This window comes from Saccopteryx bilineata, chromosome 6 (genome assembly GCF_036850765.1).
Source record: "Saccopteryx bilineata isolate mSacBil1 chromosome 6, mSacBil1_pri_phased_curated, whole genome shotgun sequence".
NCBI classification, from domain to species: Eukaryota; Metazoa; Chordata; class Mammalia; order Chiroptera; family Emballonuridae; genus Saccopteryx; species Saccopteryx bilineata.
The window spans coordinates 162,242,888-162,270,559 of record NC_089495.1 but is presented as its reverse complement, the minus strand read 5'-3'; the positions used below and the strand labels follow the sequence as shown (position 1 = coordinate 162,270,559).

The window sequence follows — 27,672 nt, the reverse complement described above, 5'->3', positions numbered from 1 at the left end:
CTCTTTTTTTTAAGGGGCCCAATATTTTCTTCTGAGACTGGGGCCTCAATCGACCTTAATCCGCCTCTGCTGTGCCATTTTAATTCTTGTGTATAAAGCTGAGTTATTGCTGATTTTGTAAACAGAATCCATAAATACACTGTTATGTTGGATAGTAAGGAGTTTCTCTTTTCTGATAATCAGATAACTAGCAAAAATCACTGCCATGAACCTTCTGACATAAATCGAGAAACACAAGAAAAACTAGAATTTAGCTCAGTTTGGTTTGGCAGGAGGAGTCTGGTTGCTTCTGCGATTATCTGGACAGTGGATGTGGGTTGTAAATGGAAGTTTCTGGCAGCCTGGCCAAGCTAAGGATGAATAAGCCAGCTTAGAAAGATGGATCCCACTCTTATCACTTTAAGTTACTTTATTCAAGCTTAAAAAAAAGTGTCTATCAGATATCTCACTGGTAGAGATATAATGTCTACCAGTCTTTATCCAGAATTCCAGCCATCTGGATTAGTGGCTGTCTGAAAAGGGACCTTTTCATGTCTTCAGATGGAGTTGACCAGCCTATGATATTTGTGAAACCAACCCAATTCATTCTACAGCGGGACAGAGCAGATTTCTGGCTGTTGATCTTGCTGGGAAGCACCAGGTTCTTCAGGTGTTGGGTCATTAGTGAAGGACTCTCCCTCAAAGTCAGTCCAACTTGTTCAAGCCTGAATTAGAGTTTAGAGAGTGGTGGGGAAGTGGTCAGGGCCAGGAGAAGGGACGCAAACTTATATAAGAGGTTTGAAAGGAAGTTGTTTCATAATATTTATAGATTGGCACCTTGGTGTTGTCTTAGGTGTATCTGGCTGTTCTGTAAGTGCTTTGCTAAGGCAGATTTTGGATGCTGGACAAGCACCTTCATTGCAAGAGAGATAAAGTTCAGCCTGACCTGTGGTGGCGCAGTGGATAAAGCGTCGACCTGGAAATGCTGGGGTCGCCGGTTCAAAACCCTGGGCTTGCCTGGTCAAGGCACATATGGGAGCTAATGCTTCCAGCTCCTCCCCTCTTTCTCTCTCTCCTCTCTCTCTCCCCCTCCCTCTCTTCTCTCTAAAAGGAATAAATAAAATAAATAAATAAATAATTAAAAAAAAAAAAGAGAGATAAAGTTCAGATATGGTTCTTCTGATCTGAGCAACGGTGTCATTTACCATTTTGCCGCATGGTTTCCAGGAAAGTTCATTTCTATTAAGCAGACTCCAAGATATGTAACCACTCAGCTCTGACAGAGTGCCTCATCATTCACAGCCTGTTTAAAGTTGCTGGAGTTTCCCTCCTCTGGCTTTTGAATTATTAATATTTAAAGATTTTACTTTATAAAAATTGTAGGGTTTGGACAGTCTCCTTTTGAGAACTATGTGCATATGACTGGCTTTGGGAAGAGTGAGCCTTTCTGAGGGTCAGCTAATGGAGGCAACTACACTGTGAAGGAGGTAACCTTCACAACACACAATGAAAATAAGTGTTGCGTTGAGATGACCCAAAAGGCCACCTTCGCTTCACATGTTAAAAACAGAGTTCAGTCGTTTAGCCTTGGAAAGGCCAGGCTGCTGGAATCAGTAGATTTCACATATTAATACATTTTTAGATTGGAAAGAACTGATACAGTGGTCAGCTTTTTACTTTACCAAGTGGGTGCACTTTTTTTTTTTTAGATTTTGTTTATTGATTTTTCAGGGGGTGGGGGGGGGAAGAAGGAAGAAGCAGGAAGCATCAACTCATAGTAGTTGCTTCCTGTATGTGCCCTGACCAGGCAAACCCAGGGATTTGAACAGGTGACTGCAGCATTCCAGGTTGACACTTTATCCACTGTGCCACCACAGGTCAGGCCCAAGTGGGTGCATTCTTATCCAATATAACTGGAAATGATAACTGGTCAGTTCATTAAAAAAGTTGGTTAAATCAGGGAATCATAGAAAAAGATATTCTTCCTCTAAATGCTTTCTTTTATTTTTTTTAATTTTAAAAAATTTATTTATTGATTTTAGAGAAAGAGGCAAAGAGAGAGAGAGAGTGAGAGAGAGAGAGGAACATCATTCCTGTATGTGCCCTGACTGGGGATTGAAGCAGCAACCTCTGTGCTTTGGGACAACGCTTTTAACCAACTGAGCTATCCAGCCAGTGCTAAATACTTCCTTTTGACTCAAAATATCTAAATGTTTAACAATTTGCTAGTATTCTGATGTAGAACCAAGCCGCTTCTTTGCCTTAGGCTTAGGGCCTATGGAAAGGAGGGGCCATGGCCTGTTCTGCATGAACTACACCCGTGTTTCGTGGGGCTGGAATTCCAGTTTCCCTAACACGGAGCAAGACACACTGGACACTCATGAAACAATCGGATTGGAAAACACCTTTTTCACTTTCATGTTTTTACTCCTAACATTTCATAGTCCTCTCACTCATTTCTAAGTTGACAGCATTGAAACAAAAGGACGTGTTTTTGTCTAGTCTTTCCAAAGCAGTCAATGTAGTTTTCACAGAAATAAGTTTCTCTTCTTGTTTGCACTGTTGTTTATCCTCTTCATTGATTAGCAGTGGTTCTCAAAGCATGCACCAGGGAGCACTGGTGTGCCCTAGAAGATTTCCAGGTGCACCCATGGTATTCCAGAGAAATATGTGCCTGTTGGGGGCCAAAAACCAACAGGGTTTTTGGAGTTTAGATTTTTGGGGGACAAAGATGTGGGGAATTGGCTGTAAGCTGACAGTCTGCCCAACCCCCCACCTCACTTGCCTGATTAGGTTGCAAAAGGCTGTTAAGCTGTGGTGCTGGATCGTTTACACTACCCCCCATGTTCCCTGGAAACACTGGAGGCAAGTTTCTCTTATCCTTTGTTTAGTGTAAAGTTAAAATGATATATATGGTGGGTTTTTTTTGTACTCAACACAATTAAGAGTAAAAAGAGAGGAATTCTTCAATGTATTGATGAAATGATAGTTTGCCTTTCAAATATATGCCTGGAATTGCTAGGACACATCAGGCTCATGTTTCTCATAAACACAAGAATGAAAAACTTAACACATTTGCGCCGGGACCTGCTGAATTTACTAAATCTTACTAAGAATGTATATATATATATATATATATATATATATATATATATATATATATAAAGATAACTTTTTTGTCATTTAAAAATTTTTTAACCCCTCTTCTTTACAAATTCTAAAAAGCTTAACTCAAAAAAAAATGTAACATAAAAATGTTTTTTACACTGTAAAAAAAAATAGAGGACTAGATGAAGAAGATGGGGCACATATACACCATGGTATATTATTCAGCTAGGAGAAATGGTGACATTGGATCACTTATAGCGGAATGGTGGAGTCTTGGTAGCATTGTGCGGAGTGAAATAAGCGAATCAGAAAAAAACAGGAACTGCAGGATTCCATACATTAGTGGGACATAAAAGCGAGACTGAGAGGCATGAACAGGAGTGTGGTGGCTATGGGGGGTGGGGGGAGGGAAGGAGGGAGAGGGGGAGGGGAGGGGGAGGGGTACAGAGAGAACTGGATGGAGGGTGGCAGAGGACGATCTCTCTTTGGGTGATGGGTATGCAACATAACTAAATGACAAGATAACCTGGAAATGTTTTCTTTGAATGTATGTACCCTGATTTATTGATGTCATCCCATTAAAATAAAAATTTATTTATATATAAAAAAATGTTTTTTAATGTTAGAATAAATTTAATTTTGTTGTATTTATTTCATTTAATTACCATAAAAGCACGCTTGGACTTTATTTTATTTAATATTTGACTTAATTAATTATTATAACATATTTCTCAGAAATTTGTATATAGTGTGCCTACAATTATTTTTAGGATTTTAAATGCGCTCCGGCCTGACCAGGTGGTGGCGCAGTGGATAGAGCATCGGACTGGGATGCGGAAGGACCCAGGTTCGAGACCCCAAGGTCGCCAGCTTGAGCGCGGGCTCATCTGGCTTGAGCAAAAAGCTCACCAGCTTGGACCCAAGGTTGCTGGCTCAAGCAAGGGGCTACTCGGTCTGCTGAAGACCCGCGGTCAAGGCACATATGAGAAAGCAATCAATGAACAACTAAGAAGTCGCAAGGCGCAACGAAAAACTAATGATTGATGCTTCTCATCTCTCTCCGTTCCTGTCTGTCTGTCCCTGTCTATCTCTGCCTCTGTAAAAAATAAATAAATAAATAAATAAAAAAAAAAAAAAAATATTTTAAATGCGCTCCGACTTCAAAAAGTTTGAGAACCACTGGATTAGTGTATGGGTGCGTTAATTAAATCACATAACCATAATTAAGTTGTTTGACAGGCCTAAGCAAGCTGGCCCCAAACAAAGTTGACTCTTGGTAAACGTGCACCCCAATGGGTAAGAGCAGAGGTGAGCAAGCCATCAAGAGGAGCACCTGCCCGTTGCTACGGGGATAAAGTTGGTATGTTTCACTGAGAGACTAAAGGGTGGTGGTTGATCTTGTGAGTCGGTTAAGAGGGGGATTGGTGAATAAGTTTTTACTAAACCATCTGTTATGACCATAATTTCATAAAACAAAGGACATTTGAGCACCCCAAGTCAGAATGATAGTCAGTGTTTCCCAAGAAAGGACAGCTGGTAACTTTATGCCACTACAGATTTGTGTTGTATATGCATAATCTCTCACAAATCAAATCGATTGATACTTTGTCAAGGGCATATGGACTAAGGACTGGCAGCTGTTGACCTGTCAGTCCTGACTGGTCTCTGGACCTAGATTCCCTCCACTACATCCCAGCTGGTGTAGTCTAGCACCCCAAAAAGGGTTCCAGTAATTATATGTGTCTGGATGCTGACTAAGGCTATCAGTCACGAGGGCCCTGTGGCCCAACATCAGTTGGGAAACTGGCCCTTACAATCACTCAGGTTCCTCCTTCCCAGCCTATGCCCTTCTTTAAAGTGACCTCAAAGTCACATGGCCTTGTCCTGAGGGTTTTGGGTTCTTGCATCAAGGAAGGGTGACTGACTCACTGGTTTTGCTGAAGGAACTTCTGAGGATGGGTTCATATTTAAGAAATGAGTAAGGCTCTGTTCCTAATGGTCCAGAAATAGAGAAGGGACATTGTGAACACTTGTGTGGTGGGACATCCACTCTAAGCAGAGCAGAAGGGTCTTCTTATGTTCATTATAGGTCCTGGGGTGAAAATTCCATCCTGGGAAGTTTCTGAAGCCTACCACATCCCTGCCTGTCACCTTCCTACCTTCTGTGTCACAAACCTAGATATCCTCAGTCTTATCTATTAGCTTATTAATTTTTCATTTTAAGTTATAAAATATATGATGCATGCTCTATGTTCATATAATGTGTATACGTATTATAAAAAGGACAGCAAAACAAACACGCACATATCGGCCACCCTGCTGAAGAAATGGAGTATCACAAATATCACTGAAGACAAGAGGCTCATTATTTGCTTTTTTTTTTTCCTTACAAAGAGGAATATGCTTGCACAAGATAGCTGTAGGGGTCCATTGCAGCTCTTGGCCCACTATCCTCACCTTCGTGTTAATTGGTAAAGTCATCAGATGAGCTGGCTTTTATGAGCGTTATGCGGCATTCTGTACTAAATGAAAATCTATGTAGCTCTTCTTATTTAATGTTTTTCTCCCCCTCCCACCCAAGACAATGCCTAATCGTGCCTTTGTGTTATTTAAGGATCTGTTGACTGGTTTGTCACTTGAAAAGCATTAGAAGGAGTTGCAAAGCCCAGACAGTGTACTCATTTAAATTATATACAGCTTTTACAAGATTAATAAGAAGCCACAAAAGCCGAGGGATGAGACCCATAGACCTAGTGTCCTCCCACCGACACACTTTGCTGTGGGGCATGTGAAAGCAGAACTGGGAAGGAAAGTATTTTATCTTGAAAAAAGGAAATGGTGGAGGCAAAGTGGAGGAAATCTGTCCCGGAGCAGTCCTGATGTCAGTAGGTCTTGGCTTGTTTCCCTGGGGCTGTCCTCTTGCCATTGGGTTTTGCTGAAGGCAAATCCCCAGAGGATAACGTTCCTGGGCTTTGGTTCCACTGGTCCTAAGACCCAATTAACTGTGACTCATGGCATCCAGCCTCCTTTGCAGGGGCCTCTGAGGAGCTCTGGAGGCAGAGGTTTGAATTAGCATGGTGAATGAATGCCCCTACTGGCAACGTCTCTGCTTCCATGTTTACCCTGGGCCAGGCTGGAATTGTCGCTTGGGCTGCACTAGAATTTTGTAAGGGTTTTGTACAAAAACTGTTAAGTCTCTTATATTGTGACAGTGGAGTATTAAACCGATCAGGGTCCCTTTTAAGTGTGGACCCTGTGTGACTATGTGCAGGCTGTGCACACGTGAAGCCAGCCTTGTTCGGCAGGCGTCTCCCTCACTTCTCATTTGCTTTCATGTGGCCAAGGTTGCCATGACTCATGCTCACTGGAAAAATCCAGGCATCTTTATCAGCTCAACCTGGTCCTAAAATGAGGAGGAAGAGTTCCCCCAATTCCAGCCTGAGCTTCACCTACTTTGTCCTCATCCGCTGTCCCTACATTGACCTTCTTCCTGAGTGATTAAACGCTGGGTCATCTGTTTCCTCCATAGGAATGTCTCTTCCCACCCACAGGGTGAGGTCTGGCTCCAGGGCCCCAATAAACCAATCATTTTATAGGGTGACATCATTTCATTGCTTAAGTCTGGTCGTTAATAACCTAAGTCTGGTTATTCAGTTTTAAAAGACACCACGTGTGAGACTCAACTAGCTCAGTTTAGGTGCTAGAGTGACAAGTTCAGTTTATTTCTTTATCAGTCACTTCTCATTGAAGATTTAAAAATACAGAGGACCTAGCCTCTCCTGCGATTACCCTGGGGGCAGCTGTTGCGGCTGTTTGACCACCTACAGCTGACACCATCCCCCTTTCCCTCGGAATCCGGGCTCTTCCATTCTCCGCCTTCAGGACTCAAGCACATGACCCTTTTCCCTTCAATGAGCATTGGATCTAGGACTTCGGTTGACGAGCTGTTGGCAATGCTGTGACACCACTAGGAGAAGCCTACCTGCGAATGAATGAAGCCGAGCCCGAGGGAAGAGTGTCGGGAGACAGCATGAGACTCATGCTATTGTTTGCGTCCCCAGATCCAACCAGGTAGCACCCCCAGGCTTCTCAGTTACACAAGCCAATGAATTCTCTTTTCCGCTTCAGATGGTTTAAGCTGGGTTTTGTCACTGAAAACCCAACCACAAGGTTTCCTCTTTTATCTGCAATAACAGTGCCTGCCCTGCTGATGCTCAGTGCTGTGGGAGTCAGTGTGACAACTTGTGTACAAATGCTCTGCAAACTCTAAATGTTGTTTGAATGGAATGTTCAAGGAACTAGAGTTGGCTAACGGCAGAGCCAGGACAAAAGCCCAGTGTTTTTGACAAGCCCAAGCCCAGGTCTTTCTTTTTTACACTAATGATCTGCCTCCTTCTGTAGAAAAATCAGTGAGCTGGGGCAAAGAGTGGACAAGCAAGTGGAGCAGTGTAGGGGCGCATAGGACAGAGGGTGAACAGAGCAGGGGCAGACAAAGTAGGGAGTGGACAGGACAAGTGGTAGACAGGGCAGATGATGGAACAGACAGATGGTGGTCAGGGACTTCCCTGTGTGGCCTTGTCACGTGTTTGTGGTGCTGTGCTACAGTGCCCGGTGTCTGGGGAGAGTGGCTTTTCAGGCCTAGGGGAGTGAGGGTCCTGGAGGGCATGACCATAGAGCTCACCTGGCCCTTCACCTCTGCCTTTTCCAAGCCGGCAAACGGTCATCCCAAGAGGTCAAGGCCCTGGTGTTTTTGAGTTTCATTGAATGTATTTCAGCTCAAATCTCTGGAGATGTTTAAGGAGTGGGGGTGCCAGGTTTGCTTCTCTGTACGAGAAATCTTTTCTCTGGGCACTTTTCAAAAGTGCATTGGGGAAGCCTTTCCTTTCTTAGACATGGTCTTGAAGGAATCCCTGTCTAGGGAGCCCAGAGCCATTCTGACCTTCAGAGGAGGGGCCCATCCTGGATCTGGGGGTTTTGCGGCCCTTCTGGTCAGTCCCTGAGTCAGGACCCGGAGCTTGGTAGCCGGAAGAAGCTGTAGACATTTGCCCTGGTCTTCAAGGACTTGTTTCCCACCCTGTGAAATGAGAGGTTCCTGACATTTAAGTCTTCATGGGCACCAAAGTCCATGTGTCAATCTGAGCTTAATGAAGTCACTGTGGCTTGAGTCATCTTTCTGTGCCAGCCCACTGGGACCCAGCCTGCCAGACACGGCCGCTTGGGAGTGGAGCACGGACCCTGTTCTGGGGTGCGCAGGAACATCTGACAGCCAGCAGAAGTGCGCTGAGTCAATTCCCTACCAGAAATGTCTGCTTTCAAGGGGGGAATGTGGAATGGGCAGTGGTGAGATAAAAGGAAATAGCCCAATCACCTTTTTTTCTGTTTCATGGTTCTTTCCACTGTAATGCAAACCCCTAAGGACCTGACATAGGAACTGAGTGAGGTGGAGGCTGAGATGTAAGATGACAACTCTGGGTGTGACTGATGGAGGCTCCTGAAAAGGAAGCATCCCTCCCCACCGTATCTTCCTCTCCGTAACCAGTACAGGACATTCTCAAGCCCCAAAGCAAGTGGTTCCTAAAGAAGTGCAGGAAACTGGAGATCCGGAAAGAGTAGAATGCCTACCCACCTGGATCACAGTTACATAGAGTGGAGGGAGGCAGAGGTCAGGGTGGGGAGGCCCTGGGGGTAGATGGGGACATAGCAGTTGTAGATTGAGGCTGTCTTCATTGTGTATCCAGTTAATCATATCAGCCTGATTTTATTAAACATTGGAATCCTCCAAATCTCTCTTTTTTTCTGGATTTCATGCTTAGCAAACAACTCCCTGACTGTAATGTGGCTTGGCATCCAGGACAATGCATTAGTCCTGTGAGTTTGATTAACAGGTCTGCCTGGAGAGATGAAGACACTTTTTAGTGAGTGAGCAAATTTGGGTCTCTGATCCTACAGAGCTGGGGACCACACATTGGACTGAAATAATGACAATCTGTAACCCCCTGCAATCTCTTTGTCTTCTCCTGTCTCTACTTTGTATCTCCGGCTTGCTGGGGTTTGAATCTGGGCTCTGCCACTTATTAGCTGGGTGGCTTTAGGCAAGTTTCTTATTGACTCTGTGCCTCAGTTTACTCATCTGTGAAATGAGATTAAAATAAAGTTGTTGGAGGATTGAATGACGTAAAGTGCTTAGACTAGTGCCTGGCACATAAGTGCCATTGAAGAAGTCTGTCATTACTATTTGAATTCCCATGGTACCAACATGCTGTGACCTTGAACAAATATCTTTGTGTTTTTCTATCTGGCCTCTACATCCCACTTTATAATGTGGAATTAATAACAACATCTACTGGGAAAAGCATGGGAAGTATTAAGCGTCATAACATATCTAAAAGCTTTTTGCACACTATAATATTCTCCACAAATGAACCATGTGTTTATTTTTTACCATTTATTAGTCTTACTGGGTCCTTCTAGATCACAGTATAGAGATGATTTTAACACTTCTCGGTTTGTAATCTAAAGAAACTTGAGAAAGGGACCCGGAGGAAGGGGAAGACTCAATAAAGACCAAGGTGTTGGATTGCTCCTTCCTGGAGGAGGATGTTCTTGAGGGGGCTCTGCCTCATCTGGGGTGAGTCTCCACCAGACGTTTCATTCCTTCCCAGAGATTAAGGGTTTATCCGTGGGAGGCTGGGAAGGCTGGAAGGGGACAAAAGAAGCAGGCTGCTACCAATTCCTGACTGTCCCCTGGGTCTACAGCTCTGATACATGGCAGATCTACTTTTTATTAAGCAGAGTTGCTGGAGAGTGATGTGGATACAAAATTCAAAGAGGCAGAGGGTGGAGGAGGAAGAAAAGAGAGGTTTGCTTTCCCTTTAAGAGGCCCATAACAACAAAAGATAAAGAGGGACGGAGAGCAAAAACACGTCATCACTGGCCCTGTTTACACCTTGTGAGAGGAGGGTGTGTGTGTGTGTGTGTGTGTGTGTGTGTGTGTGTGCGTGCTCACTGATAACAGCTAGGGGCCAGGGAATAGAAAGCAAGAGGAAATATGAGCTTAAACACGACCTGATTCAAGACACCTGAAAGCATACTAGTGGCACTGCAGAAGCAGAAATTGTTAAATAACACCCCCATATTGATGGGTGAAAGCTGTCCCCAATGAGCAGAAATGCAATTAAGAGGGAGGGAGCAGACTTTGGCATCAAGGTCAGGGAAATAGGAATCACTCGCTAGGGGAATTCTTGAGCTCGGCTTATTTCAGCAATTATATTATTTTCACTGGGAAGATGGTCCACGGCTGCTCCCAGCTGGGGAAGAGCATTGCCTGAGTGCTCTGCAGGTTAGCAAAGGATCTGCCACTTCAGTTCTCACCTGCCGTCTCCGGAGACAGCTTCTCTCGCCTGAGAAGGGGAGGGTGGAAACAAGGAGCAAGCTGGGATAAATATAGAGCCACTTGCGATGTCCGTTCAACAATTCCCCAGCCTGTGCTCACCTCTGGCTGTTTACTTCCAGCAAAGCTGGGTTTCCTGCCCTGAAAATGAAGGAAGTCAGAGCCCTTCCCCAGAACAACTTATAAGAGGAAACATTAACACATCAAAACTAATGAGTTTCAGATATTTTCTCACGAAAGGTCCCGGGAATTCTATTGTACATTAGAGAGGAGAGTGTTTGGAGAGGCAAGCCTGAAGATTGTGGAGAAGGACTTTGTGAGGCTGGTATGAGTCACCATCATTTACTGCTAAGATTGTCCAGGACCCGCCAGCTCCACTCCCCACGCCAGCTGTCTGCTCTGGATCTGGGCAGAAACCACAAGTCAGCCATCATCAGTGATGTAAACTACACTTCACTTATTTACCCCAAGTCTCCAGACTTTCAAGCGAGAGGAAAACAAACTGCCGGAAACATTCTGTAGGGAGTGGAGCTGCTCACTTTTCTGGGCGTTCTTGTTTGTTCCAGAGCTGAGGGTGGAAATCTGGCAAGAAGCAGAGCTACTGCTCTCACTTTGGTTATATACATTTTTTTTCCTTTAAAAAACAAGCCACTTTACTGAAATACAAGAGACTCAGTTTGAAAAATAAAATCTCTTCACCTACAGGATTTAGATTTTCCTGTGGATTTGGATTGTTTGATCACAACTTTTGGTTCCATTAATATCATTTCATTGAAAAAAAAAAGACCCTGAATGATAAAAAATGGTAGAGGTATACAGAATAGAGGGTATAGCTCTTTCTGCTTGGTTTGTTTTTCCCTGTAAAATTCTCTGGTAAGGAAGGAAAATACCATTGAATCCAGAGCCTTCTCTTGGATCAGAGACTGACAGGCTCATGATTAAGGGAGGCTGGCTAGTATGTGTGACTCTGTCTCTCCTAGATATTTACTCTTAATCAGAGGTCATGAGAGACAAAGGGTCTTGCCTCAAGTTGAGGTCAGATGAACCATTTCTTTCCAGGTTATTTCATTGTATCTTTCCATACCTTCCTCAGGGCACTTCTGAGACTACACGGCAATTTGTGTGCATGTCTCACAGGCCCTAAAATTATTGAAGGTGGGAGCCATTTCATTTTTGGGGTGTGTGTGTGTGTATATATTCTCTGGAATGGCCAGCATAGTGTCTTAAACTTTGGAAATGTTTGATACATGTTTGCTGAAGGACTAGATGAGCCACGTGGACTTGTGAGGGATGTAGAAATTGTGAGATGAGCAGGACAAGAGGGAAGTGAAGGACAAATGCAGAAGAGGGAGAGAAGTAGAGGTGACCTGTTTGCTTTTCCTGCTCATGGAGAAGACGTGTTAGAGCAGAGTCAGAGGGAATGGAAATTGCTAGTAGTACTGAGACTTTTGATCCTTATCTCCCCAATAATTTTATTTACTTTTTTCTACAAGGACCAAGTCCTAGATGAATGGGTGGACAGTCTACATCTTTCTGCCCCCCAGGTGCTGGTGTTTCTGAGATGCTATGGAGATGACTGCTTTGGGCTTAGCAATTGTTTGCCTCTTTTGGAACAAGATTTCCATGTGGCTTGGGTGTTCATCAGTGCACTGCTGATAGTGAGTTAGAGCTCTTGACATGAAGTCCCTTTGTCCTGATTCACTAGCACCTGGGGGAGGAACTGTCTTCTCTCTATGCTTCATGTTCCCACAGCTGACAGTCAGGCTCTGGCACAGCACAAACCCAGCCCTTGGCTTGTTCTGGAGCCACTAACTCACATTATTGCTCTTGATCACTCTCAAGACAGTGCTAGTAGCAAGAGAGAGCCGGGACATCTATGATGAAAAGAGCAGCAAGGTTGTTCATATGTTTTAAATTATTTAGTTGCATAAAATATTCAGATTTGTGAGTACAACAGCAATACTATTTAAAAACTCCAAGCATATAATGGATGAACTAAATGTTTCCAAACAGTTACCAGCCTCTATACCAGGGGCCCCCAAACATTTTACACAGGGGGCCAGTTCACTGTCTCTCAGACCATTGGAGGGCCGGACTATAAAAAAAACTATGAACAAATTCCTATGTACACTGCACATATCTTATTTTAAAGTAAAAAAACAAAATGGGAACAAATACAATATTTAAAATAAAGAACAAGTAAATTTAAATCAACAAACTGACCAATATTTCAATGGGAACTGTGCTCCTCTCACTGACCACCAATGAAAGAGGTACCCTTCCAGAAGTGCCGTGGGGGCCAGATAAATGGCCTCAGGGGGCTGCATGTGGCCCGCGGGCCGTAGTTTGGGGACCCCTGCTCTATACCATACTCCAGGAATATTCTAAGACTTACTTAGGCTCATTTGGATCAGTTTTCAACTCCTGAGATTAGCTAAAGTGCAAGTGTGATCCAAGGATGATGATATGTGACATATGTTTTTCATATAAGTGATTTTTTTATTTTTTATTTATTTATTCATTTTAGAGAGGAGAGAGAGAGGGAAAGAGAGAACAGAGAGAGACAGGGGGGAGGAGCTGGAAGCATCAACTCCCATATGTGCCTTGACTAGGCAAGCCCAGGGTTTCGAACTGGCGACCTCAGCATTTCCAGGTCGACGCTTTATCCACTGTGCCACCACAGGTCAGGCCATAAGCGATTTTTTTTTTTGATTTTTTTTTATTTTATTTTTATTTTTTTTGTTTTTTTTTTTTAGTGATTTTTTTTGACAGAGACAGAGAGAGGGACAGATAGGGATAGACAGACAGAAAAGGAGAGAAGATGAGAAGCATCAATTCTCTGTTGCGGCACCTTAGTTGTTCATTGACTGCTTTCTCATATGTGCCTTGATTGGGGGACTCCAGCAGAGCTAGTGACCCCTTGCTCAAGCCAGTGACATTGGGCTCAAGCCAGTGACCTTGGGCTTCAAGCCAGCAACCTTTGGGCTCAAGCCAGCAACCATGGGGTCATATCTATGATCCCATGCTCAAGCAGGTGACCCCTTGCTCAAGCTGGTGAGCCCATGCTCAAGCCACCGACCTCAGGGTTTCGAACCTGGGTCCTCTGCATTCCAATCCGACGCTCTGTCCACTGTGCCATTTCCTGGTCAGGCCATATAAATGAATTGTAATGAGAACTTTTATTGTATCCTGCACTTCACCTCCCAGATTTCCCAGAAAAAGAGAGTACTCAACATGCAAAATTAAGGGTGAGATGTTCCCACAGAAGTCATGATTTTTGTGTGAACTTAATTTTACAGGACAGTGCCTGTGAAATGTGTGTGTGTGTGTGTGTGTGTGTGTGTGTGTGTGTATGTGTGTATATGTGTGTGAATATGTTTCTGTTCATGGAGCTGCTGCTCTTTCTCATGGAGCTTCACTGTTTTAAGTGAGACTCAATATGATGCTTATTGAAGCTGCTCTGGAGCCTGAGAGGTGTGCCCTAATGACAACCACCCTTTATTGAATGCTCCCTATTTTTCAGAGGAATAAACAAACAAGCAAGGCTATATTATCTTACATCTTCATTCAAAGAACAAAAAGCCAGGTAATATTCTTTCTATCTGTAGATGAATAAAGTGAGGCTCAAAGATGTTGATCGAAGTCACATCAAGGTCTGTCTGATTCTAAGCTTGGAGTTCCTTTCTACTGTATATCAATGTCTCTTCTCTGGCAAGTTTCTATGACTAGCAGACATAAAATTGGCTGCTTTGTCAGCACATTAAATGATACTTCTTCCTCTATAATGGTAACCTGTGGGGAGGAAAAAGGGGAGAGTATGTGGAATGAGGTTTATGGCGAGGTTCTGGGAAGATAGCAAGTTCTTTCTCTTCATTTTTGTAGGGGTTGCACAAAAGTATTCAATTTGAGTATACATGTATGACTTCAGCTTTTCTTGTGTTTGTTTAATTCTATAAAAAGTTCATTTAAAAATCCTTCTTCTAGGAAAATATCTCAACATGATAAAGGCCATATATGATAAACCATCAGCCAACATCCTATTAAACGGCATAAAACTGAGGACTTTCTACCTTAAATCAGGAACAAGACAGGGTTGTCCACTATCTCCACTCTTATTCAACGTGGTGCTAGAAGTTCTGGCCAGAGCAATCAGACAAGACAAAGAAATAAAAGGCATCCATATCGGAAAAGAAGAAGTAAAGCTATCACTTTTTGCTGATGATATGATCCTATACATCGAAAACCCGAAGGACTCCACAAAAAGATTATTAGAAACAATAAACCAATACAGTAAGGTCGCAGGATACAAAATTAACATACAAAAGTCCATAGCCTTTCTATATGCCAACAATGAAATATTAGAAAACGAACTCAAAAAAATAATCCCCTTCACGATTGCAACAAAAAAAATAAAATACCTAGGAATAAACATAACAAAGAACGTAAAGGACCTATATAATGAAAATTACAAAGCATTGTTAAGGGAAATCGAAAAAGATACAATGAGATGGAAAAATATTCCTTGTTCTTGGATAGGAAGAATAAATATAATCAAAATGGCCATATTACCCAAAGCAATATACAAATTTAATGCAATTCCCATCAAAATCCCTATGAGATTTTTTAAAGAAATGGAACAAAAAATCATCAGATTTATATGGAACTATAAAAAACCCCGAATAGCCAAAACAATCCTAAGGAAAAAGAATGAAGCTGGGGGCATTACAATACCTGACTTTAAACTATATTATAGGGCCACGATAATCAAAACAGCATGGTATTGGCAAAAAAATAGACACTCAGACCAATGGAACAGAATAGAAAGCCCAGAAATAAAACCACATATATATGGTCAAATAATCTTTGATAAAGGGGCCAACAACACACAATGGAGAAAAGAAAGCCTCTTCAACAAATGGTGTTGGGAAAACTGGAAAGCCACATGCAAAAGAATGAAACTCGACTACAGCCTGTCCCCATGTACTAAAATTAATTCAAAATGGATCAAAGACCTAAATATAAGACCTGAAACAATAAAGTACATAGAAGAAGACATAGGTACTAAAATCATGGACCTGGGTTTTAAAGAACATTTTATGAACTTGACTCCAATGGCAAGAGAAGTGAAGGAAAAGATAAATGAATGGGACTACATCAGAATTAAAAGTTTTTGCTCAGCAAGAGAAACTGATATCAAAATAAACAGACAGCCAACTATATGGGAACTGATATTTTCAAACGACAGCTCAGATAAGGGCCTAATATCCAAAATTTACAAAGAACTCATAAAACTCAACAACAAACAAACAAACAATCCCATAAAAAAATGGGAAGAGGACATGAACAGACACTTCTCCCAGGAAGAGATACAAATGGCCAACAGATATATGAAAAGATGCTCAGCTTCATTAGTTATTAGAGAAATGCAAATCAAAACTACAATGAGATACCACCTCACTCCTGTTAGATTAGCTATTATCAACAAGACGGGTAATAGCAAATGTTGGAGAGGCTGTGGAGAAAAAAGAACCCTCATTCACTGTTGGTGGGACTGTAAAGTAGTACAACCATTATGGAGGAAAGTATGGTGGTTCCTCAAAAAACTGAAAATAGAACTACCTTATGACCCAGCAATCCCTCTACTGGGTATATACCCCAAAAACTCAGAAACATTGATACGTGAAGACACATGTAGTCCCATGTTCATTGCAGCACTGTTCACAGTGGCCAAGACATGGAAACAGCCAAAAAGCCCTTCAATAGAAGACTGGATTAAGAAGATGTGGCACATATACACTATGGAATACTACTCAGCCATAAGAAATGATGACATCAGATCATTTACAGCAAAATGGTGGGATCTTGATAATATTATGAGTGAAATAAGTAAATCAGAAAAAAACAAGAATTACATGATTCCATACATTGGTGGAACATAAAAATGAGACTAAGAGACATGGACAAGAGTGTGGTGGTTACCATGGGTGGGGGGGGAGGGAGGACATGGGAGGGAGGGAGGGAGAGAGTTAGGGGGAGGGGGAGGGGCACAGAGAACTAGACAGAGGGTGACGGAGGACAACCTGACTTTGGGCGAGGGGTTTGCAACATAATTTGATGACAAAATAACCTAGACATGTTTTCTTTGAATATATGTACTCTGATTTATTAATGTCATCCCATTACCATTAATAAAAATTTATTATAAAAAAAAAAAAAAAAATCCTTCTTCTTAGCAACTAATGTTGGAGGAGAGCCTACATCCCATGATCAATGTGTTCTAATGAATCAGCAGGAATTCCTTGGACTTTACTGAATAGCAAACTTAAAAATAAGACAAATATGTTAATATCTTGCCCCTTCACAAGTAGATTTTTAAGTAGATCACAGTAAATAGTTATGCACAATAATATAATATTAAACAGAGGTAATTATCATTATAATGGAAAGGAATACTTTCTACACACATATGTCACTTTGTTGGGTACCACAAAAGGTTTAAAGTTGGCTTCTGCTCTCAATATGCTCACAACCAAGCTGAAAAGATCAAGCATCTATTAGCAGTAACTAGATACTTGTCTTCAAATATAGTGAAACTTGTGGGAACAGGTTCTTTCCCAATTTGTTGATCAATAAATCCAAAGGAAATGAAAGTCCTCAGGGACTACATCCTACACTGCTCACAAAAATCAGGGGATATTTTATTGCTTCATATTAGTTTTTCAAATATCCCTAATTTTTGTGAGCAGTATTCATTTCATGTGTGAGTAATTGAGGTGGGAAGGACCATACTTGATCAATAATTTAAAAACTATGACCTCCAAATCTTAAGTTGTTCAAAATAAATATTTCTACTTTTATAAGATGGCTTAAATTTGGAGATGCTCGTATATCTAGTCACCAGAATGCTCTTGTAATTGATTTGTAATTATGTTTGCTTGTAAACATTTTCAATGAAGGCTAGATTCAGAACCTCAAAAAAACCCCCCCCAAAAAACCCTCACAGATTTGATGATCGTTTATTTCAAACTGTAATGGTTTTAAAACTTTCAGACTAAAGAAGTTGTTATAAATTTTTCTCCTCTTCTATACCCCACGGGTTCAGAGACCTGAAGGGAGAAGTCACATGAACTATTCAAATCTACAGAACTGCTTCCTCCTATAATCATTTTTTCTTTATTTATGTCAGAAATAGCCAGCATAATACAGGGTTGTACACCAGAAACTTTAATGTGAATATTTATTTATTTATTTTTAAAAATGTTTATTTTATTGATTTTAGAGAGAGAGGAAGGGAGGGAGTGAGAGAGAGAGATAGGAATATTGATCTATTTCCTGACTGGGTATTGAACTGGCAACCTCTGTGTATCGGGATGATGCTCTGACCGACTGAGCTATCCATCCAGGGCTAATGTGCATATTTATTTCCTAAGGATACTGTTAAATTATAGATTCACATCTGGACAGAGACTGAGATCTCACATATCTAACAAGCTATTAGGTAATTCTAATGCTGCTGGTCTATGCATCACACTTGATAGAAAAAAGCATATTAGACACAGAGTCATAATTCCTGTGTTTTAGTACCAGCTCTGCTATTTTCTACCTTGTTCTGTTGGGCAAGTCATTTTGCCTCTCTGGACTTCAGTTTCCTCAAATATAAACTGTGTAATAAGGGAAGAGGGTCAATCATATTATTTCAAAGCTTGGATTCATGGAATTTTCAGAAGAACATTTTGATTAAAAAAAAAGTCTCCAAGTACAGGACAATGCAATCTCTCAGGGGACTAAAAAAACAAACTGATATTAGTAGAGTAGAACATATAAGGGCTGAAAAGAGGGCAGAGGAATGGATGAGTAGCCGTGGAGACTTCTCACGGCAAATATAAGGTTCTGAATCTTTCAAAGCAACAGATTCTGGATTAAAAAGTGTTGCCTAGAGCAAAGCTGCCACTTTCCCCAGCGATCACTTCCAGTGGAGACCTACATGACTGAGGATTGAGTTGAGTAAAACACGTGAATGAGGGAAGCAAAGGGTGAATGAGAGCTTTGAAATCAGCAAACACTTTTAGGAGTGAGTCAAGGCCGGAGGGCAGCCTTCTGGAGTCATGAGGGAGTCTAGTTAGAAAACAATGGTTTTTTTTCTGCTGCAGAAATTTCTGTGTCTAATTTTAGCCAACTTGGCCAGAAATTCAGGTCTTTGACCATAGTTATCAGACCTAACAGGGCTGGAGCTTGCTTGGGAGGATGAATAGCCCCCCACAAGAGTTACATAGGAATTCAAATGAATGAGAAGCAAGAGGGAGTGAATGAGAAAAGAACACCGGTGATTTAAGTGAATGAACGAATCTCCGCACAATCCGAACCTCTGGTGGCAGCCCCTCCCCCAGTGCTCACGCATCTCTATTTTGAGCAGTAAACAGGATCAAGCAGAAAGGGTTCCCTAGGTTCAGAAATAGGGGTTAGTTTCTTTTTAAGTCCCAAAGCCAAGTGGGGGGAACAGAGAGAACTCCTGGTGAGGGTTCCCTTTCCAGGGTTGGGATGGGGCGGGGGCTGGAGGAGCGTCTTACCTTATGCAGAATGTGCTCGTTGAAGTCAGGTCCAGCTCCCCCTTGGTAATAGTCGAATCTCTGCAGGTCCATGTCCGGCTAGAACCCGCTGCTCTCCGCTCTCTCAGACGCCCTCTGCGTCAGAGCTTCCAGAGCGCGGTCCGGGTTCTGCTGGGTGCGGCAGGCTCGGGTCTAAGCCCCGTGGTCCGGGCCGCTTGAGGGTTCAGCACTGGACAGCTCCCGCAGCGGCCGCGGCGCGGGTACCTGGAGCGCAGGTCCGCCACCGCGGCGTTTCAGGACCAGGAACAGCGATGCCGCGCCTTGTGCGTCGCCGCCAGAGTTCTGAGACCTGGTCTCTTCTTAGTCCACTGTCTCGTGACTCCAGGACGCTGGGAGGGACGCAAGCTTTCAGTCTAGCCAGTGGTCCGTGCGCATCTAATTCAGCTATCTGCGGAGGCTCAGCGACCCGGCTGCGTTCTCAGAGCATTGCCGCCGGGAGATCACAGCTACTGATTCTCAGTGAACCATTGTCCCGGTCACACCAGGCAGGCCAGCCCTCCTCCCACGTTTGCAGAGGCCAAGTCCTGCAGCGCTGGCACCGCTTCTCTTTTCTCCCTGGGCCGTTAGTTCCTTTCAGTATGTAAGAGATAAGAAGCGGTTTTAAACTTGAGATTGATAGTTGATTGGCTTCAGGGAGTCCCTGGAGTCTCTAAAATATTTTACAAAACTCTACTTAACTGCATTTTCCTAGGGAGAGGGTCCAGAGCTTAGATTACACTCTCTAGGATGCATATGACCCCCAAAAGTTCAGAACAACTGTCTTGGGAGAGGCAAAATAATGTTGGTTAAGAGCACAGGCACCAAAGTTCAAACCTTGGCTCTGAAATTTATTAGTTGTGTAACCTTGGGCAAGTTACTTAACTTCCCTCAAGTGTCCAAAACTGGAGATAATAATAGTACCTACCTCCTGGTGTTGATTAGAGGACTTAATGAGTTCATTTATGTAAAATCCTAGAACAGTGCCTGACATGCATTAGGAACTCAAAAAATGTTAAATATGTGCCCTCTGGGTAAGGGATGGGGAACTCTGGCTCCCTCCCCTAAACACCAGGAGAGTCCTGGTGCTGGGACCACTGATTTGCAGAGATGTATTATGCCTGGGCTAGAAAAGCATGAGGCTGATCGCCATGGGAATTAGAGGCTGAGACTGTGGCCTCAGAGGTCATCCTTATATGGTGACCCTGGCATTTAGCAGACACAAGTCCTATCGCCTCCGACAATGGTAGTTAATATTAATAAAGAGAGAAAGCACCAGGCTAAGGGAGGATGTGTTTTACTCCTGGGGTTCAATTCTTTGTTGGCTGAAACTGATGTTCTCTGAAAGTCCTTGCTCATTTGTATAATAGAAGGAACAACATGTACCTACCTCACTGGGTTTTTGTGAAGAGTACATAAGATGATTACGTAAAAATATTTCTTTTAAACTGTAAAGCAAGTTTCACTTATAAGGTGTTAGTGTTACTAGAACCTCTATATTATAGATACTTGATACATATTGATTAAATGAACAGAGCAAGAAAAAAGAAAAACAGTGTGTTTGTGTGTATGACATTTTCACTAGGCCCAAGGTTGGAGTTCTTAACCTGAGGTGGGTAAATGGACTTCAGGGGAACTGTGAACCATTGGAAACTGTCAAAGGGTTTGCTCATGTACATTTTTTCTGGGGGAGCAATCCCATAGATTTTATTATGCTTTCAAAATTGTCTATTCAAAAAAAGTTAAGGACCAACAGCTTAGGAGAAAGTCTGATAATAACTTTCTCCTGAGCTTCCTCACATTCCTGACTGCTGTAGATTCCAGAAGGATCCAGAATGCTCTTGGTGCTCCCCTGCATCTGTCTCTTGCTTCAACGGTGTCTGGACAGAACAGACTCAGGGACACCCCTTCTTCCAGCCTCCAACCATCCTCTAACCTCTTTTCCAGTAGCCACCATTGGAATCACCTCAGCCATCCTCAGCTTCTGAGACCAGCCAACATCATTTTTTGATCTTAACTCACTACCAGACAACCATGAACTCCCAAATTCATCAGAATTATTCCACTGAGGTAGAAGCTACTGTCAGCCACCTGGTCAACCTGGATCTTCAGGCCTCCTCCACCTACCTGTCTCTGGGCTTCTATTTTGACCACAATGATGTAGCTCTGGAGGGCATGGGCCACTTCTTCCGTGAGTTGTCTGAGGAGCAGCATGAGGGCACCAAGTAACTCTTAAAGATGTAAAACCAGAGTGGTGGCTGTGTTCTCTTCCAGGATGCGCTGAAGGCTTCCCAAGATGAATGTGGTAAAATTCAGGATGCCATGGAAGCTGCCATGCCTTGGAGAGGAACCTGGACCAGGTCCTGTTGGATCTGCAGGGCCTGGGTTCTACCTGCGCAGACCCTCTTCTCTGTGACTTCCTGCAGAACCACTTCTTGGATGAGGAGGTAAAACTCATTGAGAAGATGGACAACCACCTGACAACTTCTGGAGGCTGGCCTGCCCCCAGGCTGGGCTGGGTGAGTATCTCTTCGAAAGGCTCACCCTCAAGCACGACAAGGAGCCTTTGGAGCCCAGACACCTCCTCTGCATTCCCTTGGTGTCTGGCTTTTGCCTGCAACTCTCCCTGAAACCATTGAGGTATCCTTTTAACCTCTCTCATGCATTGGACCAAATGGAAACAATAAAAACAACAAAGATTTTTGCAGGAAAAAAAGATTTCAGAGGCCAGTGGTTGTTTGCTTTGAACCTCACATTCCTGGGAAGGGTCTCCACTTCTCGGGGTCTGTTTCCAAGATCTGAAGATTCAGAAACATAATTTCATCTGTTTCCCTAAGGATTATGAAGAGTACATAGCAGAGGATCTGAACTAATCTGGAGTTGATGATGGAAGATGTCCCTGAGAACTAACGCTTAAGCTGAGCTCTGTTGGAAGAGTGGGCATCAGTCAGTGAAAGGAGTGGTGGTGATGGTGGTGTGACTCCAGCAAAGCAATCAGCACGTGCAGAAGCTTTATGGTGGCAAGTCTGGATGGAGTTCAGAAAGGAAGGGGAGAGGGGGTGATGGGAGAAAAGTCTAGAGGGGTTGGTCAGAACCAGATCCTGCGGGCCATGTTGAGTTTTGAACTTTATCCTAAGAGCAATGTGAAGCCACTAAAGGACTCTCAGCAGTGACCTGGCAAGATTTGGGTTTTAAAGGTGCCATTCTGGCTGCTGTGTGGATTAAGAGTCAGGAATAGATGTGTTTATCTTTTTCTTAATGATTTATCAAATCTCTTTCTATATTAAGAACACTAATCCTTTATGTTATAAATATTGCAATATTTCCTATAGGTTGCTTTTTAATGATTAATTCTATTTATACTTTTATTATACTGTATTAAAGTTTTTAATCTTTTAGTTTGGGCTGAGTATGAGTAGGCCTTAGCCAGGCAGAGGATATCAGAAGGCATATTGTTGAGAAAAGAATGAAAGGAGAATAGATATTTTTTTAGAGAACATGGTCCAGTCAGCAGCAGTGTTGGGTTATGTGGGTTCAGTTACAGCTTCCCCTTCAAATTTGTGATTTATAATCCACATTTTTATACTAATGGTAGATTATGTCCTCCTCCAGAAATGATTGTCTATCAGCGTTTCCCTGATATATGCAATTCTTAAGAGCACTCATTTATATTTTAATATACAAGCTTTTTCTGGGAATAACAATCAGTTTTGGTGGGTTCCACCAAACTGATTAAGTTAAAGACTTATTTTTTTTTTTACTTCCTTTGAAAAATTCAAAGTTATAAATGCATATCATCAAAATATAAAATGGTACTTATACATTCCTTTTTCTCCCCATTTTTTTCTTCTAAGGCAACCCCCTTTTAGCTTTCAGTTTTTAGTTCCTATAATGCCATTCTTTGGGTGTGTGTTTATTAACTACAAACACTTTTTGTTGAATTATACCCCTGTGTTTCCTCTGCTCATTCTTCTTGATATAGTTTTGCCACTATTCTCTGTTCTTTTATTAGTCAACTCTACAATTTCCCACAGCAGAATTAAACCTCCACTTCTTTCTTTGCTAACCATAGATTGTACTATTTTTAGTTCCCAAGATGTAAGATGAAGAATTAGTCCCCCCAACCTTCCTTTCACTTCCCTTCCCTTTAATTTCCCAACCTCTATCTGATATACTTTTAAAGAATGACCTTTTTACTTTAGAATTATTTTATGTTTACAGAAGAACTGTACAAATAATACAGTTCTTTTATACCCCACACTCGGTTCCCCCTATTGTCACTTGTGTATTTGTCACAACTATGAATCAATATGGATATGTTATTATTAACTAAAATTCATACTTTATTTGTATTTTCTTAATTTTTACCCACAATCTTTATTCTGTTCCAGGACCCAGTCCAGGATATCATATTACACTTAATTGTTATGTTTCCATAGGCTTCTTCTTCTTTTTTTTTACAGTGACAGAGAGAGTCAGAGAGAGGGATAGATAGGGACAGACAGGAACGGAGAGAGATGAGAAGCATCAATTATTAGTTTTTTTGTTGCGACACCTGAGTTGTTCATTGATTGCTTTCTCATATGTGCCTTGACCGTGGGGCTGCAGCAGACCGAGTAACCCCTTGCTCGAGCCGGCAACCTTGGGTCCAAGCTGGTGAGCTTTGCTCAAACCAGATGAGCCTGCACTCAAGCTGGCGACCTCGGGGTCTCAAACCTGGGACCTCCACATCCCATTTCGACACTCTGTCCACTGTGCCACCGCCCGGTCAGGCTCCATAGGCTTCTTGAGACTACAAAAAGTTTTTAGACTTTCTTTGCTTTTGATGATCTTAACAGTGTTGAGGTGTATTGGTCAGGTATTTTGCAAAATGTTCTTCAATTTGCATGAGTCTGATTTTTTCTTCTGATTATATAGGAGTTATGAGTTTTTAAAGATGAAGACAACCAGGATAAAATCTCACTATCAACACATGTGAAGAAGATGTGTTATCAGCATTTTTTATTGCTGATGATGCCAGCTTGGGTCACCTGACTGAGGTAGTGTTTGTCAGGTTTATCTAGTGACATCTATTTATCCTTTGACATTTTTCTATTGTTTTGGGTGTTTGGGGGGAGCACTTCTTTCCTTCTGGAACTAAAATTCCAGGGTCTTAGCTTTAGGTTATCTTGTATGTTTTTGCCCCAGACATAGAGCCAGTCCTTTCTCCAAGGAGTTCTGGTTCTTGTTACTGGAGAACGGTTTAGTAACCAAGCCCTGGGTGTCTAACATGGTTGTTGCTACTGGGGTATTGTCAATTATACTTTTACCTTTAAAGTTGCTCAACTGATAGATCACATTTAAAATATAATCATGGTTGTATATATAATATGTAACTGTAATCTCCCATGATTCCCTCGCCCAATTGCTGTTCACTTTCTGTGGTCTCACTGTATCATGGATTTTAAAATTGTATATATTTAATTTTGTATTGTGGATTTTTCACTATATTGTGGGATTTTGTGGTATATAGGTATTTTTACATATTTATTATTTTAATTATTTTTTCAGTAAAATAAGCATTTCTAGCCTAAAAAGTTGAAAACAATATAAAAAATATAAAAATATTAACTAAAACATATTAAAATATTAAATAGAAAGAAAGCCTTAAAATATATAAATAATAAAATAAATATAAGGTTGCTACTTTGCGGATTTTCGCCTATCGTGGGGGTTCTGGAGCCTAACCCCTGTGATAGAGGAGGGACCACTGTATAGATTTATTCAAAAGATGAGCCCCTTCCCAAGCCCCCAGTATTTAAACTGCTGTAATTAAGCAAACACAGTTTCCTTGCCGAGCCAAATAGCACACTATGACTATGTTTGCATTTTCTTTTCAAAGGCTTATAATATCAAGCTTAAAAATATCATTAAAAAAACTCCACTGGTAAAATAATGTACAGTGTGTCTGTAAAGTCATGGTGCACTTTTGACCAGTCACAGGAAAGCAACAAAAGATGATAGAAATGTGAAATCTGCACCAAATAAAAGGAAAACTCTCCCAGTTTCATACCTATTCAGTGCAGTTCGATGTGGGCTCACGCACAGATTTTCTAGGGCTCCTTAGGTAGCTATCTCGTATAGCCTCTACAGACTCGTCACTGACTGATGGCCTACCAGAATGGGGTTTCTCCACCAAACTGCCGGTTTCCTTCAACTGCTTATCCCACCGAGTAGTGTTATTCCTATGTGGTGGCGCTTTGTTATAAACGCGCAGATATTCACGTTGCACTTTGGTCCCGGATTCGAATTTAGTGAGCCACAGAACACACTGAACTTTCCGCTGTACCATCCGCATCTTGACTGCATGGTCATGAGCTGCTCTGCTACACGGTGTTACGTCATCTGCGCATGCGCACATGCTGCCACATCATCCTACAGAAACTGGGAGGGTTTTCCTTTTCTTTGGTGCAGATTTCACATTTCTATCATCTTTTGTTGCTTTCTGTGACCGGTCAAAAGTGCACCATGACTTTATAGACACACTGTATTGTTTTAATCTGTATTTTGTTATTTTATATATTTGTTGTTTTCTTTGAAGTTTGTGATTGCCTTTATTTTTTTCTTTTTCTTTTTTAGTGATAGAGAGAGAGAGGGAGACAGACAGACAGGGACAGACAGGAAGGAGAGGGATGAGAAGCATCAACTCATAGCTACGACACTTTAGTTGTTCATTGATTGCTTTCTCATACATACCTTGACTGGGGGACGCCAGCTGTGTTGGTGACCCCTTGCTCAAGCCAGAGACCTTGGGCTTCAAGCCAGTGATTTTTGGGCTCAAGCCAGTGACCATGGGGTCATGTCTCTGATCCCATGCTCAAGCTGGTGACCTCACGCTTAAGCTAGTGACCACAGGGTTTTGAACCTGGGTCCTGAATGTCGCAGGTTGATGCTCTATCCAGTGTGCCACCATTTGGTAAGGCCTGATTGCCTTCATTTTGCTTGTTGGGAGAGGAAATACATACCTTCTCCACTGTATCCTTTATATCTTCCATCTTCTAACTTTTCTTTTTCCTTGGTGTCTATTTCATTCCTTTCTAGTCTTTCCATGCTTTTCTATTTTGATATAGACTAGTTTATTTGTATTAGATAATAACTGATGTTTTCTCCCCACTGACTTACTAATTTCTCTTAAAAATTGAATTTTGGGCCTTCATTGAATGCTCAAGACTCATTTTCCAAGTTCTAGACTTACAGTCTACTGTGCTATTGAGCTAATTCTCCTTCTCCAATCAGACTTCCTCTCTTCTGGGCCTCTGCATAGCTGTAACTCTGCTGTTTTTCTTTTGTTGTATTTCTACGTGAGGTTTGGTATTTCCCGTGGTTTTTACCTTCCTCTTTCTTGGTTTACTCCCTTGTGAATATGTATTTGAAGAAGTTACTTGAGAATGTACGTAAAGAACTTCCTAAGAAAGAAGGCATGGGAATTAACCTTTCTGAGTCTTTGCATATCTGAAAGTGTGTTTGTTCAACTTTTACTCAATTTCTTTTTTTTTAAAATAAATTTTTATTAATGTTAATGGGATGACATTAATAAATCAGGGTACATATATTCAAAGAAAACATGTCTAGGTTATCTTGTCATTAAATTATGTTGCATACCCCTCGCCCAGAGTCAGATTGTCCTCTGTCACCCTCTATCTAGTTTTCTTTGTGCCCCTCCCCCTCCCCCTAACCCTTTCCCTCCTTCCCTCCCGTGTCCTCCCTCCCCCCACCCCTGGTAACCACCACACTCTTGTCCATGTCTCTTAGTCTCATTTTTATGTTCCACCAATGTATGGAATCTTGTTTTTTTCTGATTTACTTATTTCACTCCGTATAATGTTATCAAGATCCCACCATTTTGCTGTAAATGATCTGATGTCATCCTTTCTTATGGCTGAGTAGTATTCCATCGTGTATATGTGCCACATCTTCTTTATCCAGTCTTCTATTGAAGGGCTTTTTGGTTGTTTCCATGTCTTGGCCACTGTGAACAGTGCTGCAATGAATATGGGGCTACATGTGTCTTTACGTATCAACGTTTCTGAGGTTTTGGGGTATATACCCAGTAGAGGGATTGCTGGGTCATAAGGTAGTTCTATTTTCAGTTTTTTGAGGAACCACCATACTTTCCTCCATAATGGTTGTACTACTTTACAGTCCCACCAACAGTGGATGAGAGTTCCCTTTTCTCCGCAGCCTCTCCAACATTTGCTATTACCCGTCTTGTTGATAATAGCTAATCTAACAGGGGTGAGGTGGTATCTCATTGTAGTTTTGATTTGCATTTCTCTAATAACTAATGAAGATGAGCATCTTTTCATATATCTGTTGGTCATTTGTATTTCTTCCTGGGAGAAGTGTCTGTTCATGTCCTCTTCCCATTTTTTTATTGGATTGTTTGTTTGTTTGTTGTTGAGTTTTATGAGTTCTTTGTAAATTTTGGATATTAGGCCTTTACATTACAATACCTGACTTTAAACTACATTATAGGGCCAGGATAATCAAAACAGCATGGTATTGGCAGAAAAATAGACACTCAGACCAATGGAACAGAATAGAAAGCCCAGAAATAAAACCACATATATATGG

At 41.9% G+C, this 27,672-nt stretch overlaps 3 protein-coding genes across 4 annotated transcripts in view; 2 read left to right on the top strand and 1 right to left on the bottom strand.

Annotated features, from left to right (window-relative positions):
• RAB37 (RAB37, member RAS oncogene family) overlaps positions 1-19,459 on the bottom strand; it is a 77,377-nt gene extending 57,918 nt beyond the window's left edge. For both annotated transcript variants that reach the window (XM_066235120.1, XM_066235122.1), the window contains exon 1: positions 19,045-19,459. In XM_066235120.1, the coding sequence (XP_066091217.1) occupies positions 19,045-19,116 (72 nt within the window). In that variant the 5' untranslated portion in view covers positions 19,117-19,459. The remainder of the gene's footprint in view (positions 1-19,044) is intronic.
• CD300LF (CD300 molecule like family member f) overlaps positions 1-27,672 on the top strand; it is a 159,662-nt gene that overhangs the window by 28,202 nt on the left and 103,788 nt on the right. The window lies entirely within an intron of this gene.
• LOC136308020 (CMRF35-like molecule 5) overlaps positions 7,092-27,672 on the top strand; it is a 44,712-nt gene continuing 24,131 nt past the window's right edge. Inside the window, exon 1 of the mRNA XM_066235125.1 lies at positions 7,092-7,158. Coding sequence (XP_066091222.1) covers positions 7,118-7,158 — 41 coding nt within the window. The 5' untranslated portion in view covers positions 7,092-7,117. The remainder of the gene's footprint in view (positions 7,159-27,672) is intronic.